General features: G+C 37.0%; 1 protein-coding gene across 13 annotated transcripts in view; it reads left to right on the top strand.

Annotated features, from left to right (window-relative positions):
* The window catches only part of RGS22 (regulator of G protein signaling 22), a 176503-nt gene that overhangs the window by 3620 nt on the left and 155934 nt on the right, over window positions 1-16949 (top strand). For 10 of the 13 annotated variants that reach the window (XR_013553517.2, XR_013553516.2, XM_078441724.2 and 7 more), the window contains exon 3: window positions 13587-13649. Coding sequence is in view for 8 of the 13 variants with exons in the window: in XM_078441724.2 (XP_078297850.2) it covers window positions 13587-13649 (63 nt within the window). In the remaining 5 variants the exon portion in view is untranslated. Of the gene's footprint in view, window positions 1-10556; window positions 10627-13586; window positions 13650-16949 lie in introns of those variants that run through there. The other 3 variants (XM_078441733.2, XM_078441731.2, XM_078441732.2) reach the window with 1 other exon arrangement.

The following is a 16949-nucleotide window of genomic DNA, read 5'->3' as shown; positions in this document are numbered from 1 at the left end:
ATTTACCAAGTTCTTTCATAGCCAGATATTTTTCTCCATCCTCACAGCTACTGTCTTATTTCAGGCCCTTATCCCTGGGCCTGGACTTTGGCAGTTGTCCTAACTGATATCACTGCCTCCAATAATCCTTCTGTCAACTCCAGTTTTTCTTGGCCTGAAGCTTAAAGTGCAAACTCCTGAGCATTGACTGTGCTGGATGATATTTCTTTGCTCTGTCTACCTTTACATTTTCCTTCTCCCATCCCTCCTACCCTGGCTGAAAGATTGCTATGAACTCTAAAAAAAATTACCGTATTACTTAATGACTCAGCTCTTTTATGAATCCTACTGTTTATTGAATGCTGACTATGTAGTATTTAACCTCAAAACAACTCCATTGGGTGGTTATTATCACCCACATTTCACAGGCGAGGAAGTTCAAGTCCACAGTGCTAACCAACTTGGCCTGAGGCCACACATCTAATAACTGGCAGAGCCAGAATGTCAAACACCTCCCTTTGGCACTCACAGTATTTTCTATATTACATGTGAATGTCAGGCAATGTGTCCCTATATAACTTTTCAGCCTTTTTAAACCTTCCTTCCCACTACTTTCTGTGTGGTAGATAATGTCATACTGTTTGGGGGATTATAGAGTATGTCCACATACCTTCTGCCCCGGCCAAACTGCCCTTCTTGCCTTTGCTGCGGAGTTCTGTCTTGGTTACCCTCCCCCTCTCTTTCCCAGTCTTGCACACCCTTCAGGGTCCAGTTCATCTCCTCTGTGAAACCTGTCCAACCTCAGATCATTTGGACTGCCTTTGAACTCTGTGCAGCTCGTGGTAGGGACCAGTTTGTGACCAGCTCCCCAAATTCATGTGCTCACCAAGCATTATCTATAGGTGAAATAATTCACACCTTGTACATGTATTTACCTCTGTTTTTTCAAAAGTGTGAAAATATTTTTTCTTTTATTATTAATTTTAAATTATTAATTTAAAAAATATTAAAATATTATTTTATTTTATTTTATAGAAAGATAATGTGACAGAGCTCTCTAGTTCCCCTAAATTGATTCTACCCTCTTCCACAGTATATAAGAGATACACTGCTCTCCATTTTAGACTACATTTTCTAGTGTTCCTTACAGCTAAATGTGGTTATGTAACCAAATTGTGGTCAATGGAATGTAAGCAGAAGTGTCGGGTCCTAATTCTGGAAAGCTGAGGTTTATAGAGATTAAATAACTCACCCCTAAATAGGTCACACAGCTAGTACCTGGTCAAGCCATGGTTAGAATCTGAGTCACTCTGACTCTAACACTCACATAATGTAAAAGGAGAGAACATGCCGTTTTTCTTCTTTCCTGCTGGCTGGAATGAGGATGTGATGCTGGAGCTGAAGCAGTCAGCTGGGATCATGAGTTCGAAGTGGTGTCCAGAGGACAGCAGATCCTCCATCATACAGTCATAGGGACCTGAGCACCTGCTGTTTGAGACGGCCAGTCCTGAACTGCTTTTGATTATATGAGAGAAATAAACTTGTATCATAGTGTTACTTTGTTTTTCCATTATTTAAAAAAATTTTTTTAAAATGTTTTTATTTATTTTTGAGGCAGAGAGAGACAGAGCATGAGCAGGGGAGGAGCAGAGAGAGAGCAGGAGACACAGACTGGGAAGCAGGCTCCAGGCTCTGAGCCATCAGCACAGAGCCCGACGCGGGGCTCGAACTCACACACCTTGAGATCGTGACCTGAGCCGAAGTCGGACGCTTAACCGACTGAGCCACCCAGGCGCCCCTCGTTTTTCCATTATTGACAACAGAGTCTATACTACTATAAAGTGCTCCTATATTCACAGGAACTTTTTTCATACTGTATTTTCTCCATCAGTGCTGTAAAAAGTACAGTGCTGTTGTGGACATCTGTAAAATATGTTAACTCTTACATGAGATCTTCAGCCTCAAAGGACAGAATAACTATGTTAGGATAAATCATTTGTGGTCAGGGACACATTGCCTGACATTCATATGTAAAATTTGCAATTTCGTAACAAAACTGGCAACTATTACAGGGCTGGTACTATGTCTCAGTACATCTTCACGTTCCCTAGAGGGTGTAGTACAATGTCCAGAATATACTATTAGGTGATTAATAAATTTTGGTTGATGGATATCTTCATACATGATAATTAGTGTGATTTGTTTCACTTATTTTAATTTAATTTTATTATTTGTTTACTTAAAAACTTTTTAGAGTGTAGTTGACACACGATGTCATATTAGTCTCAGGTGTACGACATAGTGATTCAGGTTCTTTATACGTTATGCTATACTTCACTTTTTTTTTGAAAAGTTTCATTTAATATATATTCTATAATTCTTTTTTTTATGTTTATTTATTTTGAGAGAGAGAGGCAGAGAGAGAATCCCAAGCAGTCTCCACACTGTCAGTGCAGAGCCCAACACGGGACTCCATTTCACAAAACCATGAGATCATGACCTGAGCCAAAAATCAAGAGTCAGATGCTTAACCGACTGAGCCACCCACTAGCCCCTATATTCTATATTTCTTAAACACCTCTCTGGTGGCATTTTTCTACTTTAGTATTTTTGTTAACTTTGTATTTGTTTGATTTTTGGTACTTCTGTTAGGGAAAATATATACACAAGAAATTTAATACACTGTATTTTCTCCTTAGTTCCTCTGGGAGTATATTTTTAACTATATAAGCAATGTATGAATATTGTTATAAATACTTCAAATAATGAAAGTGATAAAGTGAATGCTTCTTTTCATCCCTTCCCTTAATCCAAACCTCTCTCATTTTTATATTCCCTAAAAACTGAAATATAAATCTGTCATAGCAAGAAAAGTAGAGTTCAGACTGCTTTATGTTACATTGGGATTTGATTATGTGTTAGGTATACATTGAGGAAAGTTTAAAGTGAGAGTGACTCCTAAATTATTTTTAGCTTTAAAATAGAAAATAAATTCATATTAAAGACTTAATTATTTGACTCTTAAATCCAAAATAATCGTATTTTTTTCTTGTGCCCCCAAAACTGTTTGAAACTATGCAGGCGGGCATGTCATGACTCAAAACAGTCTTTGTAGAGTAAAAATTTTGTAGTACAATGATTTCTTTTTTTTTTTTTTTAAGATTTTCTGATATATAAAGCCCACAGTTTCATTAATTTTAAAAGCAGATGCCATTTAAAAAAAAAAAGAAAAGCAGATCCCTTTATTTTTACCATCAAAACAAGAGGGACTGTACCTTCAAGCAGTATTTACGTATTTAACTTATTAAGAAGGATACTCATTTTTAGCTAATCTTGCTCGTTCAGCTTCATATTATGCTGTCTGTATAGGTCGAGTGAAATTAAAGTCCACACAGAGGTGGCATTATATGGAAATGGTGGAGGGCAGGAGCAGGTAGACATAGGCACCATTCCTTCCCCTCGGTTCCCTCTCTCTTCTTAAGAGTGTGCACCACAAGTGTTTCCAAGAAGTCATTTGGAAACAGACAGGTCCTGCACGTCCTTTGGAAAGTGTTAGTCTGTTTGGAATTCTTCCATCTCAATGGAGTCCAGTTCTCTGGTTGGAATCGAATTTCTGATGCTTTCTGGAACTGCAGAAACTGCATTAGAAGTTCCACCAATAAGTTAGTGACCAAGCATATTGTTAAGCAACTCCTTGCACTTACAGCTTTATTAGGCACTACTGGGGACACACATTGTCCACTAGTATTCCCAAAAGTGGTATAGTTTCTGATTGGAGAGATGACCTTTAATGTGAAACAATAAGAGGATAAGCAGTTTATGTTTAAGTGTGAATTTTGAGGTTTGAATCAAAAGTGCATTAGGACTTAGGGAAACTTTTTACCCATGGGTAAGGTGTGGGATGGAAGAGGAGGTGATACATTTTTAAAATTTTACTTATTTTTGAGAGAGCACAAGCAGGGGGGGGGACAGAGAGAGAGGGAGAGAGAGAATCCCAGGCTGACAGCATGAAGCCCAATGCAGGGCTTCGGCTGATGGACTGTGAGATCATGGCCTGAGCTGGAATCAAGAGTCAGGCACTTAACCCACTGAGCCACCTAGGCGCCCTGAGGTTCTCTCTTTTAAATTAGAATATCAGGTTGTAAGGACCTTTGTACAGGGAGAAAGCCTTAGGGTATTTGGCCAAATGAACTGACTGAAGCCAAGTAGGTATGATTAGAGATGAAACTGGATAAAAGGGAATTGAGAGCTTCCTTTATCTTCCCCAGATCTTTGAGAATTTCTTCCAGTAGAGAGAGTGAGAACAGAAATCTGTTGCCTAGTAGATGCTGATTGAAATTTGTGATGGTAACTGTTAGGAATGAAAGGAGGAGGGTCCATACTTCTGGCCTTTATTGCATGAGACACCCTTATTTTCTGCCTCGTTCATACACTACATTCATAATACAGTACAATTTTGTGAACCAGATGGGTCTGAGAAATACGCCACGAGTTCTTAAATTTCCCCAAATGCTTTGATGGTAAGCAGGGTGCACTTTCAACAAGCCACCTTGTGGAGTGTGTTTCTCCTTGTGTTCTCCTTATCTGACTCTTTTCCTCTTTTTGTAATATCTCTCCTTTTTATTTTAGTGATATTGTTTTACCAGAGTCTTTATTAGGCTACCAGTCTTTTCAGCTTTCATATCCTTAATGTAATCATTCAAGCATTCATTCAACAAAAATGTTGTAATTATCTATTATCTAAAAGCATTGGGAATCGAAAAAGTGAATAAAAAAGAACCTTTTTCTTCCAGAAGTTCACAATCCAGTGGGTGGGACGTGTAAACAGACAATTTTAGTGTGAAGTGTTAAAGGTTGTGATAGGGGAAAATAGGTGACCACTACTCTAGACTTCGGGGAAGAAAAAGGGTAGGCAGGAGAATAAGGCAAAAAAAATTTTTTTTTCTAGGTAGAATAATCAGCATGTGCAAAGGTGTAGAACTGTAAAAAAAATTGCTATGACTGAAGCATGGTGGTATGAGTTGAAGCTGGACAGCTGGGCAGTAGCCAAATTGCATTCATTATAAACTCTTTTTGTGATAGAAAAGGGTTGGGGGTTGGGGGGCAGGTAGATCTCTTGTATTAATTGAAATGTGATTAGAAAGACTGATTCATAGTGTGGTGTGGGTAAGGAGGGGTAGGGAAGATAAGGTTTGGCATGTTATGGACAGCAGGGTGAAGCAGAGGTCCTAGGTCTGACCCTTAGTGGATGGGATCCCAGGGTAGTGGTCAGAAGATGATCACATGTCCAGGGGCTTATTCTAGAGGTGGTGATAGTGATTTGGGATGTGTCATTTAGTACACAGGAGGCTAAGAAGGCTGATCATCCATAAGGTGCCAAGAACCTTGATATTGTTTCCTTGTACGTAACTCCCCCCTCCATTTTATTATGAAAAACTTTAAACATATGAGAAAGTTGCAAGACTTGTATAGTGAACACCTATATACTCACCACTAAGATTTCACAGTTATTAACGTTTTGCTACATTTGGTTTTATGTGTTTCTATCCTGTCCACCATGCCATCTATCCATCAATCCACTTTTAAAATATGTTTCAAAGTAAGTTGCAGGTATCCACATGATACATATCAACCCTAAACATTTCTAAGCAGGAATTTCTAAGCATGAATATCATAAACTACTGTTTTGTATTAGTTTGTGGGGTTCTTTTGTTGATGTAAAATTTACGCACAATGAAATAGAAAAAAATTTAAGGGGGGGGTGCCTGGGTGGCTCAGTCGGTTGAGCGGCCAACTTCGGCTCAGGTCATGATCTTGCGGTTTGTGAGTTTAAGCCCTGTGTTGGGCTCTGTGTGGACCTCGGAGCCTGGAGCCTGCTTTGGATTCATGTCTCCTTCTCTCTCTGCCCATCCCCTGCTTGTGCTCTGTCTCTCAAAAATAAATAAATGTAAAAAAGGTTTTTAAAAAAAAATTTTTTAAGGGTACCATTTGATGAATTTTGAGAAGTGTATCCAACGATGTAATCCAAACATTCATTAATATATAGAACATTTCTATAATCTTATAAAGTCTCTTCAAGCCTCTTCCTAATTTCTTTTGCCTCCACTCCCCTAAGACAACTACTGTCCTATGTTTCACCATAGATTAGTAGCATAGATTATAGATTTTACTTAGATTTAACTTCATATAAATAGAATCATACAGTTAGTTTTCTTTTGTGCAAGTCTTTTTGCTCAGCATAATGTTATTAAGATTCATCCATGTTGTTGAGTGATTCTGGTGTGTGCATACCTTTTATTGTGGTAAAACATAAAATTTAATTTACCTGCCATTTTGAAGTGTACAATTCAGTGGCATCGAGCACCTTCACACTGTGGTACGGGAGTCCCCACTATCCACGTCCACAAGTTTTTCATCTTCCCAAACTGAAACTCTGTATTCATTAGACAGTAACTTCCCATTACCCCTCCCATAACTCCTGGTTACCATTATTCTACTTTCTGTCTTTACAGATTTGACTATTCTAGGTACCTCATATAAGTGGAATCATACAGTATTTGCCCTTTCATGTCTGGCTTGTTTTACTTAGCATAACATTTTCAGGGGTCATCCATGTTGTTGTATGTATCAGAATTTCATTCCTTTTTTTTTTTTTTTTTGAGAGAGGGCGCAAGTGAGAGAGGAGCAGAGAGAGAGAGAGAGAAAGAGAATCTCTTGAGATGCAGAGAGAGAGAGAGAGAGAGAGAGAGAGAGAAGTGGGGCTCAGCTGGGGCTCGTGTTTTATATGAAGTGGGGCTCGAGCTCACCTGATGCAGGGCTCATGTTCACCCGATGTAGGGCTCAAATTTACCTGATGTGGGACTCTGATGAACTGTGAGATCATGACCTGAGCCGAAGTCAGATGCTTAACAACTGAGCCGGCCAGGTGCCCTGGAATTTCATTCCTTTTTAAGGCTGAGTAATATTTCATGTGTGTATTTACCATATTTTGTTCTTTCATATGTCAATGGGCATTTGAGTTATTTCATATGTCAATGGGCATTTGAGTTATGAACATGGGTGTAGAAAATTCTGTTTGGGTCCCTGCTTTTCAGTTCTTTAGGGCCTATACCCAGAAGCCCCCTTCTGCTGGGTCATATGGTAATTATATGTTTTACTTTTTTGATGAACTGCCATTTTGTGTTGCACGGCAGCTGCACCATTTCACATTCCCACCAGCAATGTACAAGAGTTCCAATTTCTCCACATCCTCACCAATACTTGTTATTTTCCTTTTTTTTTTTTTAAAATAGATGTGAAGTGATATCTCATTGTGGTTTTGCCTTTCATTTCTTTTATTGCTATTGATGTTGAGCATCCTTTCACATGCTTTTTCACTATTTGAATGTCTTCTTTTTTTTTAATGTTTATTATTTTTGAGAGAGAGAGACAGAGACAGAGGGCAAACAGGAGAGGGGCAGAGAGAGAGGGAGACACAGAATCTGAAGCAGGCTCCAGGCTCTGAGCTGTCAGCACAAAGCCTGATGCGGGGCTCAAACTCACACACTGTGAGATCATGACCTGAGCTGAAGTCGGCCACTTAACTGACTGAGCCACCCAGGCCCTCCTGAATGTCTTCTTTATAGAAATGTCTATTCAAGACCTTTGCCCATATGGAAGATTTGGATTGTTTATCTTTTTCTTGCTTATCATGTATATGATTTGCAAACATTTTCTCACATTCTGTAGGTTTTTTCACTTTCTTGAGAGAAGGTTTTGATGCATAAAATTAAAAAATTTTTATAAAGTCCCAATTTATTTTTTCTTTTGTTGCTCCTGCTTTTGGTGTAATATCTAAGAATCCACAGGCAAATACAAGCTCTTGAAGATTTATCCTTATTTTTTTGTAAATATTTTGTAGTTTTAACTCTTATGTTTGGGTCTTTCATCCATTTTGAGTTAATTTTTTGTGTATGGTTATAAGGTCAGGGTCCAACGTCAAGGTCAGGGTCCAATGTCATTAAGTTTTCTTAGCACCGTTTGTTGAAAAAGAATGTCCTTTCCTCACTGAATGGTCTTAGTATCCTTGTTGAAAATCATTTGATCATGTATGAGATTTATTTATGGACATTATTCTATTCCAGTAGTCTGTAAGTCTGTCTTTATGCCATACTGTTTTGACTACTTTAGTTTTATAGTAAGCTTTGAAATCAGGATATAGGAGTCCTCCAACTTTGTTCTTTTTCAAGGTGGTTTTGGGTATTTAAGGTCCCTTGAAATTCCATATGAGTTTTAGAATGAGTTTTTCTTCCTTTTTTAAAATCTTTATTATTTTTTTAATGTTTATCCACTTATTTTGAGAGAGACAGAGAGAAAGAGAGTGAGAGAGAGACATGGGAGGGGCGTGGGGGGTGGGGGTGGGGGACAAGAGAGAATCCCAAGCAGGCTTCACACTGTCAGCACAGAGTCCAATGTGGAGCTTGAACTTATAAACCATGAGATCATGACCTGAGCCAAAACCAAGAGTCAGACGTTTAACTGACTGAGCCACCCAGCCACCCCTAGGATGAGTTTTTCTATTTATGCAAAAAAAATAAATAAATAAAAATAATGTTATTGGGATTTTGGTGGAGATTGTATTAAATCTGTAGATTGCTTTGGGTGGATTGTCATTTTAACAATATTGCTTCCAATTCATGAACATGGTATGTCTTTCCATGTACTTATATCTTCTCTAACTTTTCAGTAAATTCTTTGTAAATGGAATTATTTTCTTAATTTCCTTTTTGGATGTAGGTAACTTTTTAATATCAAGTTTTATAGTTGAAATGACTGTATGCAATTACTAATCAAGACTTTTTAATGGTGATCCCTTATAATTCTTGAATAGTCTCTATTGGTAAAAAACTGTATCACCCAATAAGAGTTAAAAATTTTTAGACAATTTTTGTAACCATTTAAAATTGCAAGAGTTGAGATTAAAATTTAATAGTTCTTTTTTTCATGACAAACACAAAGTTAATATTTCTTAGGATAAAGAAATAGATTTAGAAATCAATAAAATGTGGGGTGCCTAGGTGGCTCAGTCAGTTAAGCATCTGACTTCAGCTCAGGTCATGATCTCACAGGTTTGTGAGTTCAAGCCCCAAGTCAGGCTCTGTGTTAACAACTCAGAGCCTGGAGCCTGCTTCGGATTCTGTGCCTCCTTCTCTCTCTGCCCCTCCCCTGCTTTCACTCTCTCTCTCTCTCAAAAATAAATAAAAGTAAAAATAAAAAGAAACAAATCAATAAAATGTTTCATATCAAATATTTCAAAGTAATGATGAAAGTCTGTGTTGCAGGATATGCATACGTTTTTTGACTGATCACCTTATATCTAGCTTGGATACTACTACAGGCATACATCGGTTACCAGTGGACAGAAATATCTGATATATGTGAAGGCAGAGATTTGGAGCTGTCATCTGTAGCCTTCCGGGATCTCCCTTCCCCCTTTCCTCCAAGCTGTCAGCACCTTTGTCTTGTGCTGTTTTCTTGGACATCTAAAAGAAACTCTTCTGGGAGCTCCATGGGACAGTGTATGCTCTGCACATAGCTAATAAATCTATGTCCAGGGGCTTGAGCAACTCGTTGGCTTTGCTTAGTGTCTTACAGAGGAGCAGTGGGTGTGGAATGTGACTCATAAATCACTTTATCCAGGGGAGGAAGATGGACATGAGGAGTACCAAACAAGGTTGCTCACAACCTTGAGTCACCATCCTGGGAGCCCCAGCCATTCCTGGCTGTGCCTGGTTGCCTTGAAGGCTGAAGAGGTCCACTTTCATTTGACCCGTTGAACTCCATTGTCTTCCCCTAGTGAGAAGCTCTGGTCTAGTGATTGGCTTGTTTGGAAAGGAGAAAAGAAAGATCATGTGTAATTTAGGAAGAAACAATAAAAATAGGTGCATCCTGATGGCTGTAATTTTTGAAATACGGTCTGTCTTATTCACTGACTGATGATAGCATTCCTAATCTAAGGTGTGTCAGTATAGGATTCAGCATTGGATATTAGATGAATAGCTTTGGTGTAATGTGGGAACGGCTGGAAATGAAGTTGGAAACATGGATTATTTTTCTACTTCTGCCATTAGCTAACCGTGATCACTTTTACTGTGTTTTGATTTCCACGTTGCTTTGCTCATGCATTTCTCTCTGTGCTTCGCATTGTTGCTTCTCATTTATGTATTTCTAATTATAGAATTGAAGTTACTTCAAATGCCATTTTCTCCACTTGAGTCTCTTCTGATTCCTCCTACCAGATAATATCTCCTTCTTTTGAGAGGAAACATTTAATACTATAATTTTCTTTTGGCATGTATCATATTCTTTGGTGGACTATGGTTTATGTCTATGTATATCTTACTTCATCTTCCTTGTTTACAAGGTCTTCTTTGTATATCTTGCCTGTTTTAGAGTGGTGAACTAATTGTAGTTTATCTGATTTGAGGGCTCAGCAAAATAAATTCCTAAGCAAAAAATTTTTTGTCTACCATAATTAGCCAGCACATATAAACTATTTTGCTTAACCCTCTTTCAGGAAGAAATTTGAGAAGTCTGGACTAAAAACGGAAAAGCTGACTTCACTTTCACAGATGGCACACCTGTAATACATGAAAAAACAGGTTTCAAGTGTGTATTCAATTCTGAAAAAATGTTCCTACCTTCCATTGCATCATTCAGCAGAGAATCTGTGCTGCAAAGTTTGCAGTCAGGTTCATGGAATGATGTAATGGAGGAATTGATTGTAACTCAGTTTTCTTCTTGATTGTGCCATTAATAACCATCACCAGTTTATTGGTTATTTGGAATATATTAATCCCAAGCATGGCGACTTAGTTCATTTTAATACAGCCGTGTGACTAGATTGTGGAAACTTACAAAGAGTAAGTTTCTTTAGATCAAGGCCTTTTTTAAATGAAGCGTTTTGAGAATAAAGTGTTTATGAAGATCCTTAATAAATAAGGATAAATAAATAATACGTAAAGGGTTTCATAAAGATCCTCATTGGCTCACTGATATGACAAACTATCTGAACATGTTGGACTAGAAGCTTCAGTGGGAAGATATGCTCATTTATTTAGAGACGTGCAGGCCTTCCCATTGAAGTGCAACAGGAGAACTGAGTCGGCACTTGGAGACCATGCTTATTTCCCTTGCAGAACTTCCCTAGTAGCAGCAGAAGTGCTGATATTTCATATGGGGAGAAAGCAAGATACAGCTTCAGAAAAGAAATACAGATTTTGATGTTTGTGAATACTTGGAGTTTCTATGGTTGGAAATGCAAACCTGAGGATGTGACCGAACGCCAGAGAAATGCCCTATCAGTGTGGTTCAGTTTCAGGGCACCTGAGGTTGCTGGAAGCAAACTGTTCACCAGGTAGGGCAGTGCTACTTGATGAGGGTTTGTCGACCAGAGCTGCCTGAAACTCTCATCAGTCCTTGTTGAGATGAGTTCAGAAGTCGAGAGCAAACATGTAAAAACTTTATGGTATGTTGACAGAGTCTGTTTGTATCTACTGAATTTAGTAATAAACCATTGGGCTTTTTTTTTTTTTTTTTTTTTTTTTAAATTTTTTTTTAACGTTTATTTATTTTTGAGACAGAGAGAGACAGAGCATGAACGGGGGAGGGTCAGAGAGAGGGAGACACAGAATCTGAAACAGGCTCCAGGCTCTGAGCTGTCAGCACAGAGCCCGACGCGGGGCTCGAACTCACGGACCGCAAGATCATGCCCTGAGCTGAAGTCGGCCGCTTAACCGACTGAGCCACCCAGGTGCCCCTGGGCTTTTGTATTATGCGTATCTTTTATTCCATTTTCTAGTAAATTCATTCTTATTGTATTTTATAGGTTATTTGTCTGAAACTTAGGAAACACACAAAACAAAACAGCTACTTCATCATAGATAGTTTGGAACTCATTGAGTTACAATCTCTGAGAAGGGTGAGGCAACTGGAAATGAATATATGAGTCTGAGGATTATCTAGAAATTTGTGGCCATGTGACTGGCCATATTCTAGCAATATTTAGGTGCACCTGACTCTGTGAAATGCACATTCTGTTTGATAGGTAAAATTTAAAAATAAGGTGCTATTTTAGAAAAATTAGTAAGGGACAGTACTCCCTTACTGTTATTAATTAAAATACTCATGCTTCCCATCTGAGGATTTTTGATCATGAGCCCAGTAGTACAAAATTTGGCCACCCTTACTGTGGGACAGTGCCCTCCATCTAGGAGATCCTAAAAATATTTATTAAATTCAGTTGATTTCTCTTAAGACTTAGCAGAAAGTAGATAGTTCACTAAATAAAGTCCAGAAAATTAAAGTAACTTTGAAAGGTAAAATTTGAAAGCTTATTAGCTGTATATCACCTCTATCAGCCTTGCTCTGCTTTGTTAAATCTTCGCCAGTCAGAACTTTGAGAATATATTATTGAGGTACCACTATGAATGTAGATGGTTTATGAGATGCTAAGTGTGTTGTTGTTTTAATCAGTTGAGATTTTTAGTAAGCTAAATCCTTAGTTTTAAAGTTCAGATTTTTAGTACGTTCCTTGATGTAAATCCTGTAAGTGGTTATTTATAACTCTATACTAATTGTACTACAAATACTTAGAGAAATTACCCTGCAAAATCTATTTTCCAAGTCAATATGCTAGAGTATCTTCCTTACACTGCAACACTATACTTCAACAAATTTTAAAAATTGGCCAATATAAGAAGAAAATAATCAGCCATATGGAAATAATAGCATTGTGTCATATTGTCAACTTTCATGTTAGATTTGCAAAGTGGAAATATAATTATGAATAACAAAATAAACACATGTACTGTATAGCAGAGTATGCCATGATATGCTTTTGACACAATGGAAACAATTGCTAATAAAATAAGGTGTTTTATTTGGAAGAGAAAATTTGTTCTTGGCAGGGGCTTTCCAATTTTGCCAGTTTTAAAAGTGGCTATGTTGGTGGGTGAGATAGTTATGGAAAAAATATATACAATCTTTATGCTTAGAACACATACATTGTCAAAGTTTCTTCATGCAAATTACTAACTGTCAGATTACTAAAGCTGTCTCATTCTGGGGAGGAAGCGGTAGAATATTTTCTTTACTTAGTTTATCACTTCCATTAGGCAATTTAAGAAATTTACATTCTGAATTTCATTTTAACTTCAAACACGGTTCTGTATTGATTCTGCCATTACTGTAATGAAATATATTTAATATAATATAAATAAATATCATATACATAAGTGTATAAAAATACGTCTGTAGGAAATTTACCTTGTGTTGAGTTTTGTACTATATTTCATTTAAGTGCTGTGCTATATTTTTCATGTGTTCTGTTTTCCAGCTAGGCATACTGACAAAATCTTTTAAGAGTGTGCTCCATTCTGTTTTCTTCTTTCTTTCCTCCAGAGATTGTAGCACTGTGTTCTATTTATAGTGAGCACTTGCTGTTGACAGACTGAAAAAGATCTGAGGATCTACATTATAATCTTTTGATAAGCAGAATTAGAGAATAATATTGGCATGTTTTAAAACATCTCAGTATAAGCATAATATTGTGTTTTATATTTTTTCAGGAAGATTCTTTGGCAACAGATGATTTCCTTGTGGACTACTTTAATGAATTCCTAAGCCTTCCAGTGAGTATATTCTTATGTTCTATGGAATATATTATCAAAGCAAAATATTGTAATCACTGGATTATTTTATAAGGTAACTTTATGAAGGATAATCTCTTTCAGAATTATTAATGAAAAGTAAAGTTTGTATCTTTTTATGGAGTTAATCATTTGGGTTTGAATCATATTTGGAAATTACTGAAGAAAGCTGCATCAGTTGTACAACAATAAGAATGAATGAATGAATGAATAAGAAAGCTGGAATTTTTAAAACAATTTTTAAATGTGTATTCATTTTTGAGAGACAGAGAGAGACAGAGCATGAGCTGGGGAGGGGCAGAGAGAGAGGAAGACACAGAATCTGAAGCAGGCTCCAGGCTCTGAACTGTCAGCACAGAGCCTGATGTGGGGCTCGAATTCACAGACCGTGAGAACATGACCTGAGCTAAAGTTGGATGCTTAACCAACTGAGGCACACAGGCACCCTGAAAGCTGGAATTTTTCTAACCATTAAAAGTATTTTGTACAAAAAATAATAAAAATAATAAATGTGGATAAACTAGAAAAGAAGTATTCTGTACAAAATCTGATGCTATTGTATTTGGCACTGTTTCAGGCTTTGAACAGAGGTGATAAAGACAAAATATCAAAAAAAAAAAACTGTATTTCTTGACTCTAGGCAATTATTGTCATCCTTTTGTACAGATATTAAAGTGGAATTTGTGTCTAAGTTAACTAGAATTTTATATTAATAGTAAATAAGACATAGGTGGATGCCAAATAATAGAATTTTAGTCTTTCAGAGCATTGACTGATATACTTAAGTATCAAGGGGGTTGGGGAAAGTGAGATGGGAATGCATAAAAACACTTACAGTGCTTGGCAAATAAAGTTAATCAGGAATTTCCAATAAAAGAAAGATAAGAAAAGGTTTTCATTATTATACAAATGCAAAAACTTTTTTCATTAACATATTTACCAGGGAAATTTTGGAATATAAAAATGTCACAAGTAATTTTAGAGGGTGTGGGCCATAATATGTTACTTTTAATTAAAATTTTAAAACTTATTTTAAATTTAAATTTTAGTGCAATTTTGGCTTCAGGAGTGGAATTCAGTGATTCTTCACTTACCTACAACACCCAGTGCTCGTCACAACAAGCGCCCTCCTTAGTACCATATCCCGTCTAGTCCATCTCCCACCCACCTCCCTCTGTCAAACCATAGTTTGTTCTTTATCATTAAGAGTCTCTTGTGGTTTATTTCCCTCTCTTCTCCCCTCTCCCTTCCACATATTCATCTATTTTGTTTCTTAAATTCCACATATGTATGAAATCATATGATATTTGTCTTTCTCTGATTGACTTACTTTGCTTAGCATAATACATTTTAGCTCCATCCACATCATTTTAAATGGCAAGATTACATTCTTTTTTTGATGGCTGAGTAATATTCCATTTTGTGTGTGTGTGTGTGTGTGTGTGTGTGTGTGTGTGTGTATTTATATATTTGTATGTCATATCTTCTTTATCCATTCGTCAGTCAATGGACATTTGGGCTCTTTCCAGAGTTTGGCTATTGTTGATAATGCTGCTATAAACATTGGGTACATGTACTCCTTCAAATCTGTATTTTTGTATCCTTTGGGTAAATACTTAGTAGTGCAATTGCTGGGTCTTAGGGTAGTTCTGTTTTTAGTTTCTTGAACCTCCAGAGTGGCTGCACCCATTTGCCTTCGCACCAACAGTGCAGAAGGATTCCCCTTTCTCTGCATCATCGCCAACACTTGTTGTTTCTCGTGTTGTTCATTTTAGCCATCCTGACAGATGTGAGATGGTATCTCATTGTGGTTTTTATTCATATTTCCATGATAATGGGTGATTTTGAGCATCTTTTCATGTGTCTGTTAGCTATCTGGATGTATTCTTTCGAAAAGTATCTATTCATGTCTTCTGCCCATTTCTTAATTGGATTTTTTGGTGTTGAGTTTGATAAGTTCTTTATAGATTTTGGTTACTAACCCTTTATCAGATATGTTGTCTGCAAATATCTTCTCCCATTCTGTAGGCTGCCTTTTTGTTTTGTTGATTGTTGTTTTTTGTTTTTTGTTTTTTGCTGTGCAGAAGCTTTTTATCTTGATGAGGTCCCAATAGTTCATGTTTACTTTTGTTTCCCTTGCCTTTGACAATGTGTCTAATAAGAAGTTGCTCCAGCCAAGGTCAAAGATGTTGTTTTCCTCCAGGATTTTTATGGTTTCCTGTCTCACATTTAGGTCTTTCATTCATTTTGAATTTACTTTTGTGTATGGGGTAAGAAAGGGGTCCAGTTTCATTCTTCTGCATGTCACTGTCCAGTTTTCCCATTTTCCCTTGTTGAAGAGACTGTCTTTTTCCATTGGATGTTCTTTTCTGCTTTGTTGAAGGTGAGTTTAGCATATAGTTGTGGGTCCATTTCTGGGTTTTCTATTCTATTCCACCGAACTATGTGTCTCTTTTTGTGCCAGTACCATACTGTCTTGATGACTACAGCTTTGTAATATAGCTTGAAATCTGGAATCATGATGTCTCTAATTTTGTTTTTCTTTTTCAGAATAGCTTTGGCTATTCGGGCCTTTTTGGTTCCATACAAATTTTAGGATTGTTTGTTCTAGCTCTATGCAAAATGTTGGTGGTATTTTGATAGGGATTGCATTAAATGTGCAGATTGTTTTGGGTAGTATAGATATTTTAACAATGTTCTTCTAATGCATGAGTGTGGAATGCTTTTCCATTTCTTTGTGTCCTCTTCAATTTCTTTAATAAGTGTTCTATAGTTTTCAGAGTGTAGATCTTTTATCACTTTGGTTAGGTTTATTCCTAGGTATCTTATTGTTTTTAGTGCAATTGCAAATAGGATTGATTCCTTGATTTCTCTTTCTGCTGCTTTGTTTGTGGTGTATAGAAGTGCAACAGATTTCTGCATGTTGATTTTGTATCTGGCGACTTTGCTGATTTCATGTATTCTAGAAATTTTTTGGGTTTTCTACATAGAGTATCATGTTGTCTGCAAATAGTGAAAATTTGACTTCCTCCTTGGCACTTTGGGTGCCTTTTCTTTCTTTTTGTTGTCTGCTTGCTGAGGCTAAGACTTTGAGTAATCTGTTAAATAGTAATGGTGAGAGTGGGAGTCGGCCATGATATGTTGAATCTCTTAAAGCCTAGCCCCTGAAGATGTCTTTTGAAGAGACAGTACTAGATTCACCCTCTTGCCTAGATTAGTTTTTGCATGTATGTATGTATCTATGCATGCATGTTTGTTGTTTTGTCTTATTTTCCATTTTCC

Source organism: Panthera onca, chromosome F2 (assembly GCF_046562875.1).
Source record: "Panthera onca isolate mPanOnc1 chromosome F2, mPanOnc1 haplotype 2, whole genome shotgun sequence".
NCBI lineage: Eukaryota > Metazoa > Chordata > Mammalia > Carnivora > Felidae > Panthera > Panthera onca.
The sequence above is the reverse complement of the archived record's forward strand: the minus strand, read 5'-3'. Positions and strand labels throughout refer to the sequence as shown.